Source organism: Elgaria multicarinata, chromosome 1 (genome assembly GCF_023053635.1).
Source record: "Elgaria multicarinata webbii isolate HBS135686 ecotype San Diego chromosome 1, rElgMul1.1.pri, whole genome shotgun sequence".
Taxonomy (NCBI): domain Eukaryota; kingdom Metazoa; phylum Chordata; class Lepidosauria; order Squamata; family Anguidae; genus Elgaria; species Elgaria multicarinata.
In genome coordinates this window covers 107,268,322-107,285,607 of record NC_086171.1, presented here as the reverse complement: position 1 = coordinate 107,285,607, position 17,286 = coordinate 107,268,322, and the positions used below count along the sequence as shown (strand labels likewise).

At 43.2% G+C, this 17,286-nt stretch overlaps 1 protein-coding gene across 1 annotated transcript in view; it reads right to left on the bottom strand.

Annotated features, from left to right (window-relative positions):
- Window positions 1-17,286, bottom strand: part of RGL1 (ral guanine nucleotide dissociation stimulator like 1) — a 106,055-nt gene that overhangs the window by 52,660 nt on the left and 36,109 nt on the right. The window contains exon 3 of the mRNA XM_063134652.1: window positions 6,958-7,166. Coding sequence (XP_062990722.1) covers window positions 6,958-7,166 — 209 coding nt within the window. The remainder of the gene's footprint in view (window positions 1-6,957; window positions 7,167-17,286) is intronic.

The window sequence follows — 17,286 nt, the reverse complement described above, 5'->3', positions numbered from 1 at the left end:
TGATGATGATGTAAGAGTCACAAGACATGACCAAGCAATAACCTTTGAGGTTTGTCTGCAATGTCTTAGAGAGACAACAGAGGCTGCACAGACAACCCAGAGACATCTATTGTAACTTAGCCCCATGGTGCTGGCATGAAACGCAGGGCATTAGGAAGAGGGTCTCAGAGTCGCATTTTTGTGCAGGAAGTAGACAGGAGTTCAAAGTCTGGATGTGCGAAGTGGTGCCAACACACAAGCCTTGAGAAGCTAATGTATATAAGTGAGAAGTGTGAATGGGCAAAGTAGTGCTCACTGCCACAACACCCACCCTAATGTTAGAGTAGAGAAATTTGTGACAATTATACACAAGCTTTTTTAAAAAATTGAAATTTAAAAAAGCCAGCCATCCGGCCGGCCAGTAGCAAACCCTGTTAACAACAATAGCAGCTTGCAATGAGTGAAGATACAGTCAGAAAAGATATTTGAGGGAAATAACACACAGAGTATAGCAAAAGCTTCAAAGTACAGCAAAACCTACAAAAGTAGGAGTGAGTGAAGTTAATTTCAGATACATTGAATCTCTCACTTGTTCTTTATTTCAGTGATTTTAACATTAAGATGTTATGTAGAACAGATTTGTCTTAAATGTGTGCTGTAATATCAGACATGTGACCAAGGCTATGTTCGGGTGGGCACGCCCCCTTGGAGCTGGACACGCCCCCTTGGGGGCCAACCATGTTGTCCTCCTTTTTGGTTTCCAAAATATGGTCACCCTATTTAAACCGAATGTGCATTTTCATATGCATTTCCTCTTAAAATATTAGCTACCAAACCATGTACAAGATTATTTTATTATCCTATAAAGAAAAACCAAAAACAGAAGAAGGGAAGCATCCAAAGCAAGTCAGAAAAAAGAGAAAGACATTCTCAGAATGCAAAATGTTTATTTTCAGGAAGCCCAACAAGTTTTGGCCTGTTTTTTATTCTAAGGCCTTCCTTGGGAGGTTGTTAGAAGGAAGTGTCTGCAAAATTTCTTCTAGTAAAAAGTTTCCACAGATTACCACAGGAGTCGATCTTTTTGCTAGAAGAAATTCTGCAGACACTTCCTTCTAACAACCTCTTGAGAAAGGCCTTAGAATAAAGGACAGGCCGAAACATGTCGGGCTTCCTGAAAATAATCGTTTTGCATCCTGAGAACGTGTTTCTCTTCTTTCTGAGCCCTTAAACAACTTGGGACCAGGATACCTAGCAGACTGTCTTCCCTTAGACATATCCAGGCAATCTTTAAGATCAGCAGAGGAGGTCTTGCTTGTCATTTCACTATACTACAGGCCTTCTTTGTAGCAGCACCCACCCACCCTCTGGAAAACCCTCCCCCGTGCAGTTCAAGAGGCAGAAAATGTGGCATCTTCCAAACGCCTCCTAAAAACACACCTTTTCAACCAGGCTTTCCCCTTACTTCCAGACAAGTAAACTAATCATGCCACTCCGTTTTGCTGCACCTTAAATAGCTTTTACTGTAGTAGTATTAATGTTGTACTTTAAATAATAACCATGAAGATGATGATGATTTTTGAACACATTTTCAACTGAAGACTGCATTGCAAAATTCAGAGAATGGTAACTGCATTCCAATCTGCATATTAGTATGGGAAGCCCAAATTAATTTGGTTAGCTTTAAAATTCAGACCAAACGAAATCCTCCAACATCCTTATTAACAACTTGCTGTCCCAATCCTACAATGAAAATTACAAGAAATTAACAAAATGCACCTACACATTCCAACAAAATGTGGTTGTTTCCGGGTGATTATTAATTGATTGTTCCTGTCTTGAAAGTTACAATGTTCTCATCTTCACAGCAAAACTCCAATGCATGTTTACTTTGAATAAGTCCAACTGTGTTTAATGACACTTTCCCTTTAGTAAATGTGTTTAATAGGACTGCAGTCTCAGGGAATGTTGCAACCCACAATTTTAATAACAAATATGCCCAAGAGAAAAAGTAGCACCAGAAACTAATTACTTATAGCATTAAGAACAGTAAATACTCTACTGCACCATACTCACTTTTCTGACATGGACAAGGCTTTATAACATACAAGTGAAAGTGGAAATGTCGCAAAATTTAGTGTTGTATCAGGAACCATAAGCAAAGCTATTATTACTCATTACAGGAAGACTAGGGGATGTAGAGGAATGGCTGTGTAAGTTACGGGAATTTCTAATATTGACACATGGGGGGAAACCCACCACATACTGTAGAAGACTAAAGGCCTTGCTAGAAGAGGTCTTAGCGTGCTGTGAGGCCCGGTTTCCCTGCTGTGCGTCCAGATGATGCACAGGGGAATCCGGGCCCAGGCCGCGCTAAGACCTCCCTTAACGCGCCATAAGCGAATTCGCTTATGGCGCGCCTTTTCCGCAGCCCCGGCCTGAGGCCGGGGCTGCGGAACGTTTAGCAGGGTCCGTGGCTTTTTGCGGCTACTCGCTTACTCGTGAGTAGCCAGGAAAAGCCACGGACTGGGGACAGCACTCATACGAGCGCTGTGCCCATCAGCCCAGGGGGGAATCCCGGGGGGGGGGGGAGAGAGGGGCAGGGGGAAGGCCGGACCCGCCAGGAGAGAGGGGGGAAAGCCGGACATCGGGGATGGCACAGGGGGGGGGCGAGGGACGGACATCGGGGATGGCACGGGGGAGCGAGAGAAGGACAGCCGGGGACGGGATGGGGGCGAGAGAAGGACAGCCGGGGACGGGATGGGGGCGAGGGAAGGACAGCCGGGGACGGGATGGGGGCAAGGGGAGGACAGCCGGGGACGGGATGAGGGTGAGGGAAGGACAGCCGGGGACGGGATGAGGGCGAGGGAAGGACAGCCGGGGACGGGATGGGGCGAGGGAAGGACAGCCGGGGATGGGATGGGGGCGAGGGAAGGACAGCCGGGGACGGGATGGGGCGAGGGAAGGACAGCCGGGGACGGGATGGGGGCGAGGGAAGGACAGCCGGGGACGGGATGGGGGCGAGGGAAGGACAGCCGGGGACGGGATGGGGGCGAGGGGAGGACAGCCGGGGACGGGATGGGGGCGAGGGAAGGACAGCCGGGGACGGGATGGGGCGAGGGAAGGACAGCCGGGGATGGGATGGGGGCGAGGGAAGGACAGCCGGGGATGGGATGGGGGCGAGAGAAGGACGCGCACTGTTGCCCCGCTTCCCTGCCGGCTTATCCAGCACGGTCTAGCAAGGCCCTAAGAGAAGGTTCTTTTAAAAATAACTTTTTATGCCATTTTGGTATAAAAATTTCAGTACTACTTAGATCATTATGATTTGGCTATATGTTGTGGCATTATTTCTGTTTTTCATTCTTTCATTGCTATCTTTATAAAATTGTTATTTTATTAATTAGAGGTTTGTAGTTATGCACACATTGTATGTTGTAAAAAAAGAAAAAGGGAGAGAATAACATAAAATAACAGATCACAAATAGAACTCTCCAGTCACATGAACAGATGTGATCTCTCAATGGAACCCATCAACAAAAGCAAGCTTACCATTCAGTAACCTCAACTCCTAGCATGAATTAGCCTTTAGTTCTGCTTCCAGAGGCCATGCATCTGCAACCCCGTCTTAAACACACAACTTCATTGCATTTATGACTGACAAAGAAAACTCCAGTAACACATTGTTACAACATTTGATTTACACCCAAAGCAATCCAAACCACAGCTTTCGGAGGGTTGTGGAGGTTCTTGTCCAGTTACTGGGAAAGTGTTTCTCTTTTCATCTTTCCACTGGCAGTCTTTAAGCCCTTGACTGAAGGGAGTGAACATACTATATATAGCCTTGTGTTTTATGAAAGTGCAGGATTGGCAGTCTGCAAGCTGATGTTCTTTGTTGAACTACAAAGCAGGAACAACAATGAACAGCTGCAGTACAAGCCTCCCTCTGCCACCCCTAATTCTGTGCCTCAGCCAGCCAGCCATGACTAAAGCGGACCTCCCCACAGGAAGCGCAGCCTTGCTAAGGACACCATACAAATCACTCCCCTGGCTTTGCAATGTAAGATGCCCTTTAAAAGGAAACTGAAAACTACGACTTGCAATGAAAATTCATTCTTAACAGTGCCCCCACCCACCCACCCGCAATGTTTTTAAGGTATTGGTTGCTGCTATTTTTGTTTTAAAACCTTTACAGTACAAACCACAGGAAATCACACGGTTTATGTAAAACTAGCAAAGCAGGCTATCTGAATTTAGTTATCCACTTTGGACATGGGAACAGAGGTGTGTTTGCTGGCAAAGGACTAAGTGTATAGGGTAATACAGCTTTCTTCTTGCAGTGTTTATAGAGTTGGGCAATGGTCTTCATAACGACTCCTTGAAAAACTGATAACAGGAAACAGAGCTCCTAATTACCCCCACCCCTCAAATATTCTTTATTGGATTTTCAAAGAAACTGAAACAATACATATGAAGTAGGATAATATATTAGCATATAACAGTAGACGTACTCCAGAATATCGAAGTATAAATGTAATTTGGCTGTTCAAAATGAGTGTTCAATATTTGGTGGTCTGTTGGCAGGTTCTAGTTAACAGCTAGACTGGAAGGCAGCTGGAGGTTATACTATCAATGGATGGTTCACAAAAATCTGGCAAACAGCTCTAGCTGAGAAACAGACATCCTAATTGAAGTACCAAATTATACTGGTTTCACATCACTTCAAATACTACAGCTGCCCCTAAAAGAATTCTGGGAAGTGTAGTATGGTGAGTTGTTAAGAAATCACATAAAAAGAGAGAGGGGGAGAGAAAAGAATGAACACAATTGCTATTTTTCCTTGGGAAGAGGAAAGTGTGTGGCTATGCCCAGTGGATCTACTTCTCAGTATGAGCATGACTTGCTTGTGAAAGACCAAATACAGGCCTGCATTATTTCTTCCACATACTGTAATGGGGACTCCGGTCCAGTAGCTTGCTCTGCTTCAGCACACGGACAGGCTTGCTGAACTCAGCATTTATAGCTCAGACCTATCCCTCTAGTCCAGGACAGGCAATGGTGCATAGGACTTTAGGCTGCAATCCTATACACCTTGAACTCAATGGGATTTATTTTTGAGTACACATGTGTAGGATTTTGCCATCTGTCATCTTTGCAACACCTCTTTTAGGTAAGTCCCCATTCTTATATTGGAGGAGGTGAGGTTGAGATACAGAGCACACCGGCTGTAGCATCTCAGGCCTTAGCATTCAGTAGTAACATCATTGCCATGGGCCAGAGCCTAAAAAGTCTATTTGGGACTTAATCTGGAGTCAGAATGAAATTCATTTATTTACTCCAAATTATATTTGGAGAGAAACTAAGGCCTTAACTAGACCAGCGTTTATCCTGGGGTGAACCCCGGGATCATCCCTGTACGTCCAGATGACGCACACGGGATCCTGGGATCAGGCAGGGATCAACCCTCCCTGGCCCCGGGATAAAGCCTACCCCTTTGGGCCCGCTTTTTCTGCGGTCCTGGGTTGACCCCGGGAACGCAGAAGGTATGGCCCCATTGCTGTGGAGCTGTGCCCATTGGGGTTAGGGTGGGGGGAGTGGGGAGTGGGGAAAGTAAGTTTTTTTTTAAAAAAAAAAAACCTTACCTTTCCGCTGGAGCGCTCGTGCGCTGCTGGCCCTTTAAGAATAAAAAAATGGTGGGAGCAACACCTCTCCTAGGGAGGTTGTGGGCTCTCCCACACTAGAGGCCTTCAAGAGGCAGCTGGTCAACCATCTGTCAGGGATGCTTTAGGGTAGATTCCTGCATTGAGCAGGGGGTTGGACTCGATGGCCTTGTAGGTCCCTTCCAACTCTGCTATTCTATGATTCTATACCTGTAAACGAGGGCGAGATCTCACGTTATTCACAACGCGAGGTCTCCCCTCCTCTCCCCTGGAACAAAAGGTAGGTCTAGCTAAGGCCTAACTGGGCTCACCCACAGTTAGGATCTCTCAATACTACCTTTTTAGGCAAGCAATTACAAATTCACCACCACCACTACCACCAAAAGAACTATCCAAGCAAGCTTGTATATAATTGGCATGCATGAAAACACAATATCTGTACAATTAAAAGAGAAACAACGCTTCCACTTAATACAGTAAAAAAATGGGGAAAACCTAGAGCTGTTATATAATTAAACAAACAAATATTGACTCCTTTACCCATGGTTGGAATCTTAACAGCCTATCTATAAAAATCTCCTAACTCACCATTTGGAAAACTATCATTTAAACTTTACAGAATTACAGTTATTTTATTATTACCAAAACAGAAATGTGGATTAACCTATCTATCATGGCCTATCACGGCTCTTTAGCATGAGGTTTGAGCCAAGATATAGATAGTCAGAAGGGAAATGGGGACAGGAAGCAGTAGCTATACAAGGACTTGGTCATGGAGATATTTACAGCACTGAAGCTGCACCCCACAAACCACCTCATTATTATTTGTTAAAAAAAATCCTTTAAGTGCCATGTGGTTTAGAAGCGTGTACTTTCTTTCTCATATAAAAATCTGAGATTGTCAGGATGCAAAAAAAAAACAGATGGCAAATGTTGATCTTGCACAGTGAACTCATACAGGCATAAAATAAAGAACAGCCTTGATTATAGAACTGAAATGCGGACTTTTACTTTTAAACTGCATTTTCAAAGCCAATCAGGAGAGCAGTAATTCAGAAAACAAACGTCACCTCGTAAAGCAGCCTTTCTCAACCTGGGGCGCTCCAGATGTGTTGGACTACAACTCCCAGAATTCCCCAGCCAGCTCTGCTGGCTGGGGCATTCTGGGAGATGCAGTCCAACACATCTGGAGCGCCCCAGGTTGAGAAAGGCTGTTGTAAAACAAATCTGCAAACATAGGTCCCGCCATGAATCCCGTACCCTACGACCACTTGTCTGGCATAAGTAAAAACAATTTCCCTCCCTTCTAGCCACTGAATCTTACCTGTCAAGAAGCAGCTCCAGAACTTCTTTTGTAGATGCAAAGCCCCTGTATGTTGACAGAAATATGCTGATGTAGGTGAAGTCATTGTCCCCAAAAGCTGTTAGTAGATTCTCCACAAGCTTCTCCAGAGTACCAGCTTTTATTGTCCTGATCTTACATGTCTCATATTGGCTGACAGTGTGCCCTGGGGGCAATTGGTCCCCTTCAACCTATTCAAAAAAAACAATAAAAACAAAAGGGGGAAATGAATCACACCTAACAATAAGAGAACGACTGCACTGCAATCAAAGATGCTTTTCAGGGGAGATGCCTAGGAATGATCTGAAGACGCATGGCACAGCTTTAACTGATTAAACTAAAAAGCTGTAAGACCTTCAAGCTGTAAGAACCGCCCAGAGAGCTCCGGATATTGGGCGGTATAGAAATGTAATAATTAAATAAATAAATAAATAAATAAATAAAGATGCCTGGATGAGACGGGCTGAGGACCATAAGAAAGATGCTCTCAGTTCACAAAAGGAAGCACAAAAAACAAACACATCTGTATTACACTTTTATACTGCTCAATAGTTTACGCTCTCTGGGCAGTTCACAATTAAAGCCATGAAATATAACAGATCAAAACAGCTTTAAAAGTTTAAGAATACCATGTAAAACCTAAATAAGCTTATCAGCAGTTACAGCTCAGGTCCTTTGAATATTATTCTACTGATTTGACTCTATTCTATTGATTCACTCTGCCTTGACTCCAGCTTTTGTGAGGCTCTTAGACAAGCTGCCCTCTGTGGGTCTCCCTCCCAGAGTGGGGCTATCTCTTCCTCCTTACCACTCTCATCACTGGGTCTTTGCTTGTGTGCTCCCTCTGGGTCTGGCCGGTGTCACAGTCCACAGGGACAAGGCAAGGTCAGTGGGGGTGGCTGCTCGGTCTCCTTGCTGTTGTCATGCTCGCTTCCTTGGAGAGGGCAGCAACCCCCAATAGGAGGAGCAAGAGGGAAAGCTCCAGGAAATGGCAGTGGTCCCTCCCTACTGTGTTGTGGGCCTTGGAAGGAGTCTGACAATGCCAATCCTTGACACTAATCCTGATTTGACCCTTCAGCATGCCATGACACTTATACTATGAATATTTTGAACAAACATAAGAATGACCTAAATATTACCAAAACCCACTCCAAAGCAACTCCATTCAGCAGCCCCAAACTCAGCTAGGGGAAAGCCAGCAAGAATAAATACGTCTTTAGGACTCTTCTAAAGATTGCAAAGGTGGAGCCTGAAGCACCCCAGTTGGTAATGTGTTCCACAGGCTAAGGGGCTACTGCCAAACATAACCCTTCTCCCTTATGCCCACAAACCTAGTTGTTCTCAAGGGCAGGTATGTAAGCTGGGCTTTGGCAGGGGATCTCAAATTGCAGGCAGGTTGGTACGGGTGAAGGGAGCCCAAAACTTTAAATTGGGGTTAGAAAAGTCATCTATGATGTTTCAGAAATGCACCAGCAACCAGTGCAGCTGGTGCAGAATAGATGTCATATGATCCAGCCACTTTGCACCCACTAACACTTGGGAGGCTGCATTCTGCACCAACTGAAGTCTTTAAAGGCAGCCCCACGTACAGTAGTACAGTGTATTACAGTGTACAGTGTAGTACAGTGTATTACAGTGGTCAAGGCTGGGCATCTCTCCTGCAGGGATAACTGAGGCGAGATCTGTCCTCTCCAGATAGGGCCACAGCTAGTGTACCAGCCTAAGCTGGTGACAAACGAACAAACAGTCCTGGCTAAGGCGGCTGCCCTTAGCAAGGGCTTTATGGTTTTAGTAACCTCTTTGTACTTTATGGGTTTATAGATTTACTCCCATCCCAAGACTACACATTTTTATCTTCACAACAGGAAGATTGTCAGTAAGCTTCCCCCACATGTTCTCCAAACATGAAACTAATCTTTGAAAAGAAAAGGCAGAATTGCCAGCACTGGTGGGTATGAAGCCATAATCAACATAGGCAACATACACTATATACCTACAACAGAGATTATATAACATTATTATTATTATTATTATTATTATTATTATTATTATTATTATTATTATTAGGACACTTTGGAATTCTCTGGGATGATGTTCAATTCAAATGCCCCAGCTGTATTCCATCTTTATTAACTACATTTCTCCTTCAGTCATGTATAATACAGGGACTAGATACCATATTTTCCAGTTCCAATTTCATTTTATTGTAAAATCATTAGCGTTCTTCTCAGTGTTTGAGTCTGCTAACATCCTTATCCAAAAATTATTGAAGTCAACTGATTGAACATCTTGGATCAACCTTTGTGGAATTGCCCATTTCCGAGAAAGCTGATGTATTTGCAAATGACAAGGGACAGGAGGGCCCATTTCACCAAATACAGGTATTTATGCAAATACCCGTAATACGGGTCTGTACACGTACACGGAAATGATGCCATTGCGCTGCAAGGATCTAAGGCTATAAGCCGCCCCTGTTGTGGTCATCAGTGGTGAATAAGGTTCTCCTCTAGGTGACTAAGCATGGAAGCCTTTCAAACGTTTTTTCTCCTTTTGTTTAGCTTACAGGTGTGTGTGTGTGTGTGTGTGTGTGTGTGTGTGTGTGTGAGAGAGAGAGAGAGAGAGAGAGAGAGAGAGAGAGAGAGAGAGAGAGAGAGAGAGAGAGAGACTTTTTGGCAAGGCTGATAAAGCCAGTCCTCCAGGCTTAAGCATCTAGAAAATTAGATTCACAGTCTTGCAGGAGAACAGGGTTGCGGTGCGCATAACCTGGCCTGGCCATGTGAGGAAGAGGAGAAATAATCACGGCATCAAAGCCAGTGGTGGTAGGGGAATCTGCATTGGCCTCTATGAACCACTTCTATTAATCCTTGATGCAGCGCTATCACTGAAGGCACAGGCGTCTTCAGTGGCTAGGAGTGCCTTTTATTAGCTTCGTCTGGTAAGACTGCTATTTGTTTATCACATTTATATCTCACCTTTTTTCCTCCTTAAAGAACTCAAGGCACTGTACATAATCCTCCTCCTCCTCCTCTCCAATTTATCCTCACAACAACAACCCTGTGAGATAGGTTGGGCTGAGAGTCTGTGACTGGCCCAAACTCACCCAGTGAGCTTCTATGGCCAAACTTGGATCCCCTGACTCCCAGTCCAACACTCTACCCACTACACCACACTGGCTCTGGCTATTCTTGGACAGAGATAGCTTCTGGTCCATGCAGTGGTATCCTCAACATTGGATTACTGCAGTGCACTTTATGTGGGGATCTGGAAGCTGCAGTTGGTGCAGAATGCCGCAGCCAGATTGGAAACGGGAGCAGCTTATCGCCAGCATATTATGCTTACGCTGAGGGAACTGTACTGGGCTAGGTATAACATATTGATACCTCTTTACAAAGCCCTAAACACCTCAGGACCAGGATTCTTAAGAGACTGCCTGACCCCCCCCTACTTACCTGCCTGTGTGGATGATGTGCTTGTCGGGAGACATCCTCGTGATTCCTAAGATTCCTACTTATATGTATTATATTGTATTTAATGTTGTTCCCTGCCTCGATCCAGAGGGAGAGGCAGGTAAGAAGTATTATTATTATTATTATTATTATTATTATTATTATTATTATTATTATCATCCATGATCACTCAGAATAGGGCCTTTCATATCACAGCACCCACTCTCTGGAACTCCCTACAAGAGTAGGGTGACCATATGAAAAGGAGGACAGGGCTCCTGTATCTTTAACAGTTGTAGAGAGCAGGTGTCATTTGTATGCATACAGCATCTGGTGAAATTCCCTCTTCATCGCAATAGTTAAAGCTGCAGGTGCCCTCCTCTCTTTTGTATCTGGTCAAGAGGACAGGACTTCTGCAGCTTTAATTGTTATGATGAAGCGAAAATTTCACGAGGTGGTACATGCATTCAAATGACACTTGCTGAAATTCCCTTTTCTATACAACTTTAAAGATACAGGAGCCCTGTCCTCCTTTTCATATGGTCACCCTATACAAGAGGGGTGGAGAACCTCAGGCCCATGGGCCAAACCCAATCTTCCAGGGATCCCCCAGACATCATGCCCTCTTCCCCTGGGCCCACCCTCCCATTATTTAGCGGTTTCTGGGCTTTGGGGCAGTTTCCCTCCATTCTAAAAGGTTGAAACACATCTACTGGCAGTAAGAGCTTTAAGCTAAAATACGTTGGGAGGGTGTGTTTTGGGCCCTCCCCTTTCATCCCGCCCACCACTGAAAAGCAGCTCCCAAAATCTTCTCTGAAATGGAATCCAGACATCGGCTGAAAGAGGTTCTTCACCCTGTCCTACAAGTACAAATTAGACAAGTACCAACTCTTTTGGGTTTTCAGCACCTACTAAAGATTTATTTGTTCCGACCAGCTTCACCATCACCACCACCATCATCATCATCGCTCATTTATGCCCCACTTTTCCCTCTGAAAGGAAGCTCAACAGGAAGCATTCCTGGAACTGTGGCCTTATCTTCCTTGTCATGTTATTGTCTCTTCTCCCTTTTATTATGGTTTAATACTATAATACTATAATACTATAGAGCTCGGAAATTGTTTTTAATATAAGCAATTCATAAATATTGGTGAATGAATGAATGAATAAAGGGCCCACTTCAAGTTTGTGCGTGTGTGTACACAAAACTGTAGGGGTGTGCAAGAGAGAATGTGATTGTGTGTGTTTGCGTGCCTGTGACAGAGAAAGTGCTAATTCAAAGAGAAGCCGACCTGGCACAGAGAGTATTGGGCCAAACCATGAGGGTGGCCAGTCATATAAACAGCTAACCATGGAACTCGGTTTTGCAGCAATGTGGTTTTCACAGAGATCATGAACCAACCAGTCCTGGGTGGGGGAGGTAGGAGATGAGAATAAAAGAGGGAGGAGGAGGGAGAGAACAGGCAGATAAGTACTCGGAGAGTATCGTAGGGAATGGGGGATATTAAGCAAGTATTGGGTGGGGGAGACATCTGTGGCTCTTTCCAGGTCACCACTTCGTAATGTATCAAATGACATTAGAGTTGATGACAAGATAAGTACTATTACGAAGGGGATGCATATGTCCATCTCTCTTAACAGCAAGGGGTTACACAAAGGGAAACATTATCAGGCAACATTTTTTAGCAATGAGGTCTGTAAGACACTAGTGGTCTCCCAAGAGGAACTCCCATCACTTACATTTAGACTGTGAAAAGCATCAGTGAATGCGCTATAGAGAGTAATGCAAAAGAGGAAGACTCAATGACCTCATTGTTGTTTATTCTTCTCCAGTTTCTGTTACAGTATCAAGATGGAATGGGAGGTGTTTGGGCCTTTTCCGTTGCTGTGAAATGCAGGCACTGTACAGATCCTTCTCTGTCAAGACAGAGCTCTCACACATCACATCACATCACCCCCTGGTACGGAGGGTCCTACTGAGGTCCTTTTTCACTAACTTGTACCCAAGTTAGTGTCACTGCCCCCACTGCTCTTTCCACAAGATTTTTGCAACCGTTTGCAGAAATATTTTAAATTCTGCCTGTAATTCTGCACGGGGGTGCAGTACAGAAGACTGTGGTTCTATACATAAATAGTGAAATATAGGAAGTAGAACGCCACATGTTATTTTATTTTTTAAATTTTTATTTATTTTGAAATATTAGAAAAATAATACCCTGTTTCCTCCCTCTCTACATGCAATAGTACAGACATTCAATAATTATAATAAATCAAGGCAGAAAAATACAGAATACATTATTCACATGAACCAGAGAGACCAATATGCTACAGGTAGAGTGTTATGAAGTTGAGTGTTACCAACATATATAATAAATTGATACCAATCTATAGCGAATGTATTGTGTTTCCTACTTCCTTTCGCCAGTTGTAACTTGTTTCTTAATTTTTCTGATAAGGCAATCTTCCAAACCCGAGTCTACCAAGCATCCAATGAAACTCCTCTTAGGTCCTTTCATAATTGAGCAATGACCAGTCTAGCTGCCGCCAACAAAAATCCAGCCAATGGCTTAAAGGAGCAGTTTTTGCTGTTTCCCAGAAATAGTCCTAAAAGTGCCGACTCGGGTGGTCTCTCCAGCTGCTATCCATGTATCTTATCAATTTCACCAAAGACCTCAGTCCAAAACTTAGCACGCCACATAATAATAATAATAATTATTATTATTATTTCTTACCCGCCTCTCCATTCTGCTCGAGGCGGGGAACCACAATAAACAATAAAATACATAAAACTGAATTAAAACATAATATACATTGTTAAAAACGTCCTAAAAAACATCCTAAAAACATTCTAAAAACATCTTAAAATTCCACTGGATAGGCCTGCCGGAAGAGATCAGTCTTTATAGCTTTCTTGAATGCTAGTAGACTGCTAAGTTGACGAGTCTCCTCTGGCAGGCCATTCCACAGTCTGGGAGCAGCAAAAGAGAAGGTCCTCTGGGTAACAGTTTTACTACAGTATGAGCCAATTTTGACAATCATATTTCAGCTTAACAAGCCAAAATACAAACAAGCATTTCACCTGCATTCATAGCTCCAGGCAAACAGCAATTAAACCAGGAAGTTGCTAATTAACCACAGTTTCCCATTTTGTCCTAACCAGGAAACTGTGGCTACCAGCTTTGAAACAAGCCAGAATATTACACCATGGTTTAGTCCTGGCTTACTCCAAAGATGATAAACAAGGTTTCCCAGTTTGGGCAAAACAGGGAACTATGGTTAATTCTAGACTTTCTGATTTAATTCCAGATCATACAGAGAGAGGAGGAAGGGGGATACAAGAACAGGCAAAATGCTCATTCATATCTCAGCTGGGTAAGGCCAGGGGATGCTCAACTTTTTCAACACCAGAGTTGGATGGGGGGCCAGGGGCTGCACATGCCTGGAGAAGGGAGACAGAGAGACCAAAGTACACCAGTAAAAGAAGTATCTCATTCATCACTGTTGTAATCCAGTGTGTCTTCTCTTCCACCTTTACCCTTGCTCTACATTTTCCTATATAACAGCATCTAACAGCATATGCTGAGTTTTTAACTGACCCGAGAATAGTTGTTTTAAATGGGTATTGTTGTTTTTATACTTTTGGTGGTGTAAAATTTTGTGTATCTGTTTTTAATGTTCATCGTTTTTAACTTTTGTAAACCGCCCAGAGAGCTTTGGCTATGGGGCAGTATATAAATGTAATAAATAAATAAATAAATGTATTCACAGACACCCAGCACTGTCTCCCCCCACCCACATACAATCACACACACACTCACACATCCCGCATACACATCGCAGAGGGAGGTTTAAACCTCCCCTCACTGCCTGTTGAGATCTAGGGATTATTGGGATCTATGGATCACTATTGCCTTTTCCAAACTGCAGCAATCTCCAGTGAGATTGGCTGTTTCTCTGCCTCTACTAGCAGCTGGCAAACAGCGGTCTTGCAGGCAGAGTCACTGGGGGTGAGGAGAGGCTGGGTGGCTGTTAGACACACATATCCCACACACCTGTAATGGAAGAAAAACGACAACCTGGTTGCAAGCAATGCAATTAGTGTCCCATGTACGTTAGGCTCCATTCAGAGAGATTCATTGTAGCCACCCTATTGGGTCTCTATTAGCGAGAATGAGAACCACTCATTCTCAGGGTTGGAGGATAGTTTTATCCCCACTGCTTTGTTATCCGCAAATGTAGCACTTAGTTTTTGTCCCTTTAAATGAATTGCAGTCACACACTCATGCATAAGAGAGAACCATGGTCAACTGAGCCCACCCCTTCCCTGTCTGCATTTATCCCTTCATCTGCTTAGCCCTTTCATGGATTCTGTCTCTTGGTGTGACATATCCTGGGATGTGGCATATAGTGATGTTTAAAAAAATAGTATTTCCCCTTTGGAACTTAGAATTATGATGCATGAGTTTTCATAGCACAGCTTATATGAATATGGACAACATACAAATAAGTATGAATGGGGAAACAAGTTGTTAATTATTTCAGCTGATGATATGGATGCAAAGCAATCAGTCTAAATGATAGGAAACTGCACTTATATTAGAGATTGGGTGGGTGGAGGGAAACCATCCTAATTTTAAGAGCAATTCTGCAATAGAACCAGTAGCTGAGTTTGTCAAATAGGCTTCTCTAGAAGTTGTCATGGGAAAAGATTTAAATGCAGGGTATTTTTTGAAGCAGAAGATTCTACGGAACAATTCTCGGTGCTCCCCTCAATTCTATCATAATCTCTCATTCACAGATTTCCTGCCAGAACAATTAGATGATGCTATTAACATCTTCTTTCGTTTTAAACTCTGCTACGAATTTTAAATCATAACTATGTTAAGAAAACATACTGCACAATTTGGGATCTATCAAGCTGAAAACACCAGCCATGCTCCTGTCCCCCAGAGCTTCTGTTCTACGCGAGATACATTAATGGCAACTTTATCATTTGGACTCATGGAGAGGAGGCACTTGAGAAGCTCCACCAGTACCTCCATAGTTTTCACCCCATCATCAACCTGAGACTTGAGCAGTCCGTGCAACAGGTTCGCATTCTCAAAACTACTGTACAAAAACAAAATGGACATATAAGCACCATTTTGTATCAGAATCTACTAACCACTACACATACTTACACCCAGAACACACCAGAAAATCCACTGTCTACAGCCAAGCCCAACATCACAATCACGTCTGTCCGGACACGTCCAATAAAGACTCAGAACTTAAGAATTAACGTCATGCATTTCTCAAATTCTCAAGCGAAGAGGGGTGGGTGAGCGGTCAGACTTAGAAGAGAAAACAACAGAACACCACATGTTGTCACCTACAACTCCAAGCTGAAACCACTCAATGTATCATCGATGATATTCAGACCATCCTGGACAATAGCAGTTTCCTCTCACAGGCTGTGGAGTGGTAGGCCTGCACTTGCTTACAGACAGACAGCCCTCCAACTTAAGACAGCTAATCACTAGCAACCACAGGTCTACCAAGGATGCAAACAAAGAGACCAGACCCTGCCAGTTCCTGTCTCCATATCAACTCTGGCAACACTATGATAGGTTGTAAATGTCACCCACAACATCGGGGGTTTATTCACTTGCTCATCTCCCAATGTGATATATGCCGTCTTCTGTCAGCAAGGCCGTTCTGCATTCTATACAGGGCCAAAAAAAAAAAAGCCAGTCTCTACAGAAAGGAACAGACACAAATTCGAGATCAGAAATGGCAATATTCAAACACCATTTGGAAAACACTTCAGCCTCACAAGACACTCTCTTCACTAACATTAAAGTAGCCACTGTGGAGCAAAGAAACCTCAAAAAGAGATTAGAGTGGGAGACTTCTGGGTTACAATTCATCAAGAGATTCAGTTTTATTGCCAGAGACTTGAATCAGGATAAAGGTTTGTTTTTGTTTTTTAAGTCACACATCTGTTGGTTGGCTTGCCTAGTGGCAGGATGTTTGTGTTATCACCATTAACTGTTTTGGGAGTGGCTGTTGTTAATAATGGGATTGTCACTGTCAGTATTTTCTGCATTTAATTTCCCTCTGAGAGAACTGTTTACACCCCTCAACAACCATTGTGTCCTGTGTATATACCTGAAATGATGATGATGATGATTTACATTTCTATACTGCCCCATGATTTACAAAGTTTAAACATTAAATTCTCGATTTAACCAGATATATCTGGTTGAGCTTTTATATTGTATTTTATATTATGGTTTTATATTGTTGTTTTATACTTTGAATGGTTTTAATTTTTGTGAACCGCCCAGAGAGCTCCGGCTATTGGGCGGTATAGAAATGTAATAAATAAATAAATAGATATAACCATGCATCTGGTGAAGTGGACTATAGTCTACAAAAGCTTATGCCAGAATAAATGTGCTAGTTCTTAAGGTGCCACAAGGCTGTTGGCTGTTTTTGCTTATTTTTTCTATTTCTGACTCTTTATATGTATCTTCAAATTATTTGTCTCTTTGGACAAATGAAGACCAGAATTTAAGACTCAAAAGCTCAGAAAGCACTTTATTCTACATACTACTTAATTTGTTAGTTCAACTGCTACCCTGCCTTTTCCCAAGGACATGTCGAGTAATAACAATTTGACCCTGTTCAGACAACATGCTAAGCAACAGCGGTTAAGCATTTTGAGCTAAACATTATGGCTTAATGTGTCATATGCAGCATGACTTGGTGTGTCATGTGAACCATTCCTAACGATAGTGGCTACATAAACCATGGTTTAAACACGCTCACTAACCATTTGCTGCAAAAGGCTTAGCAGCCCAACCATGGCTTACCGTGTTAT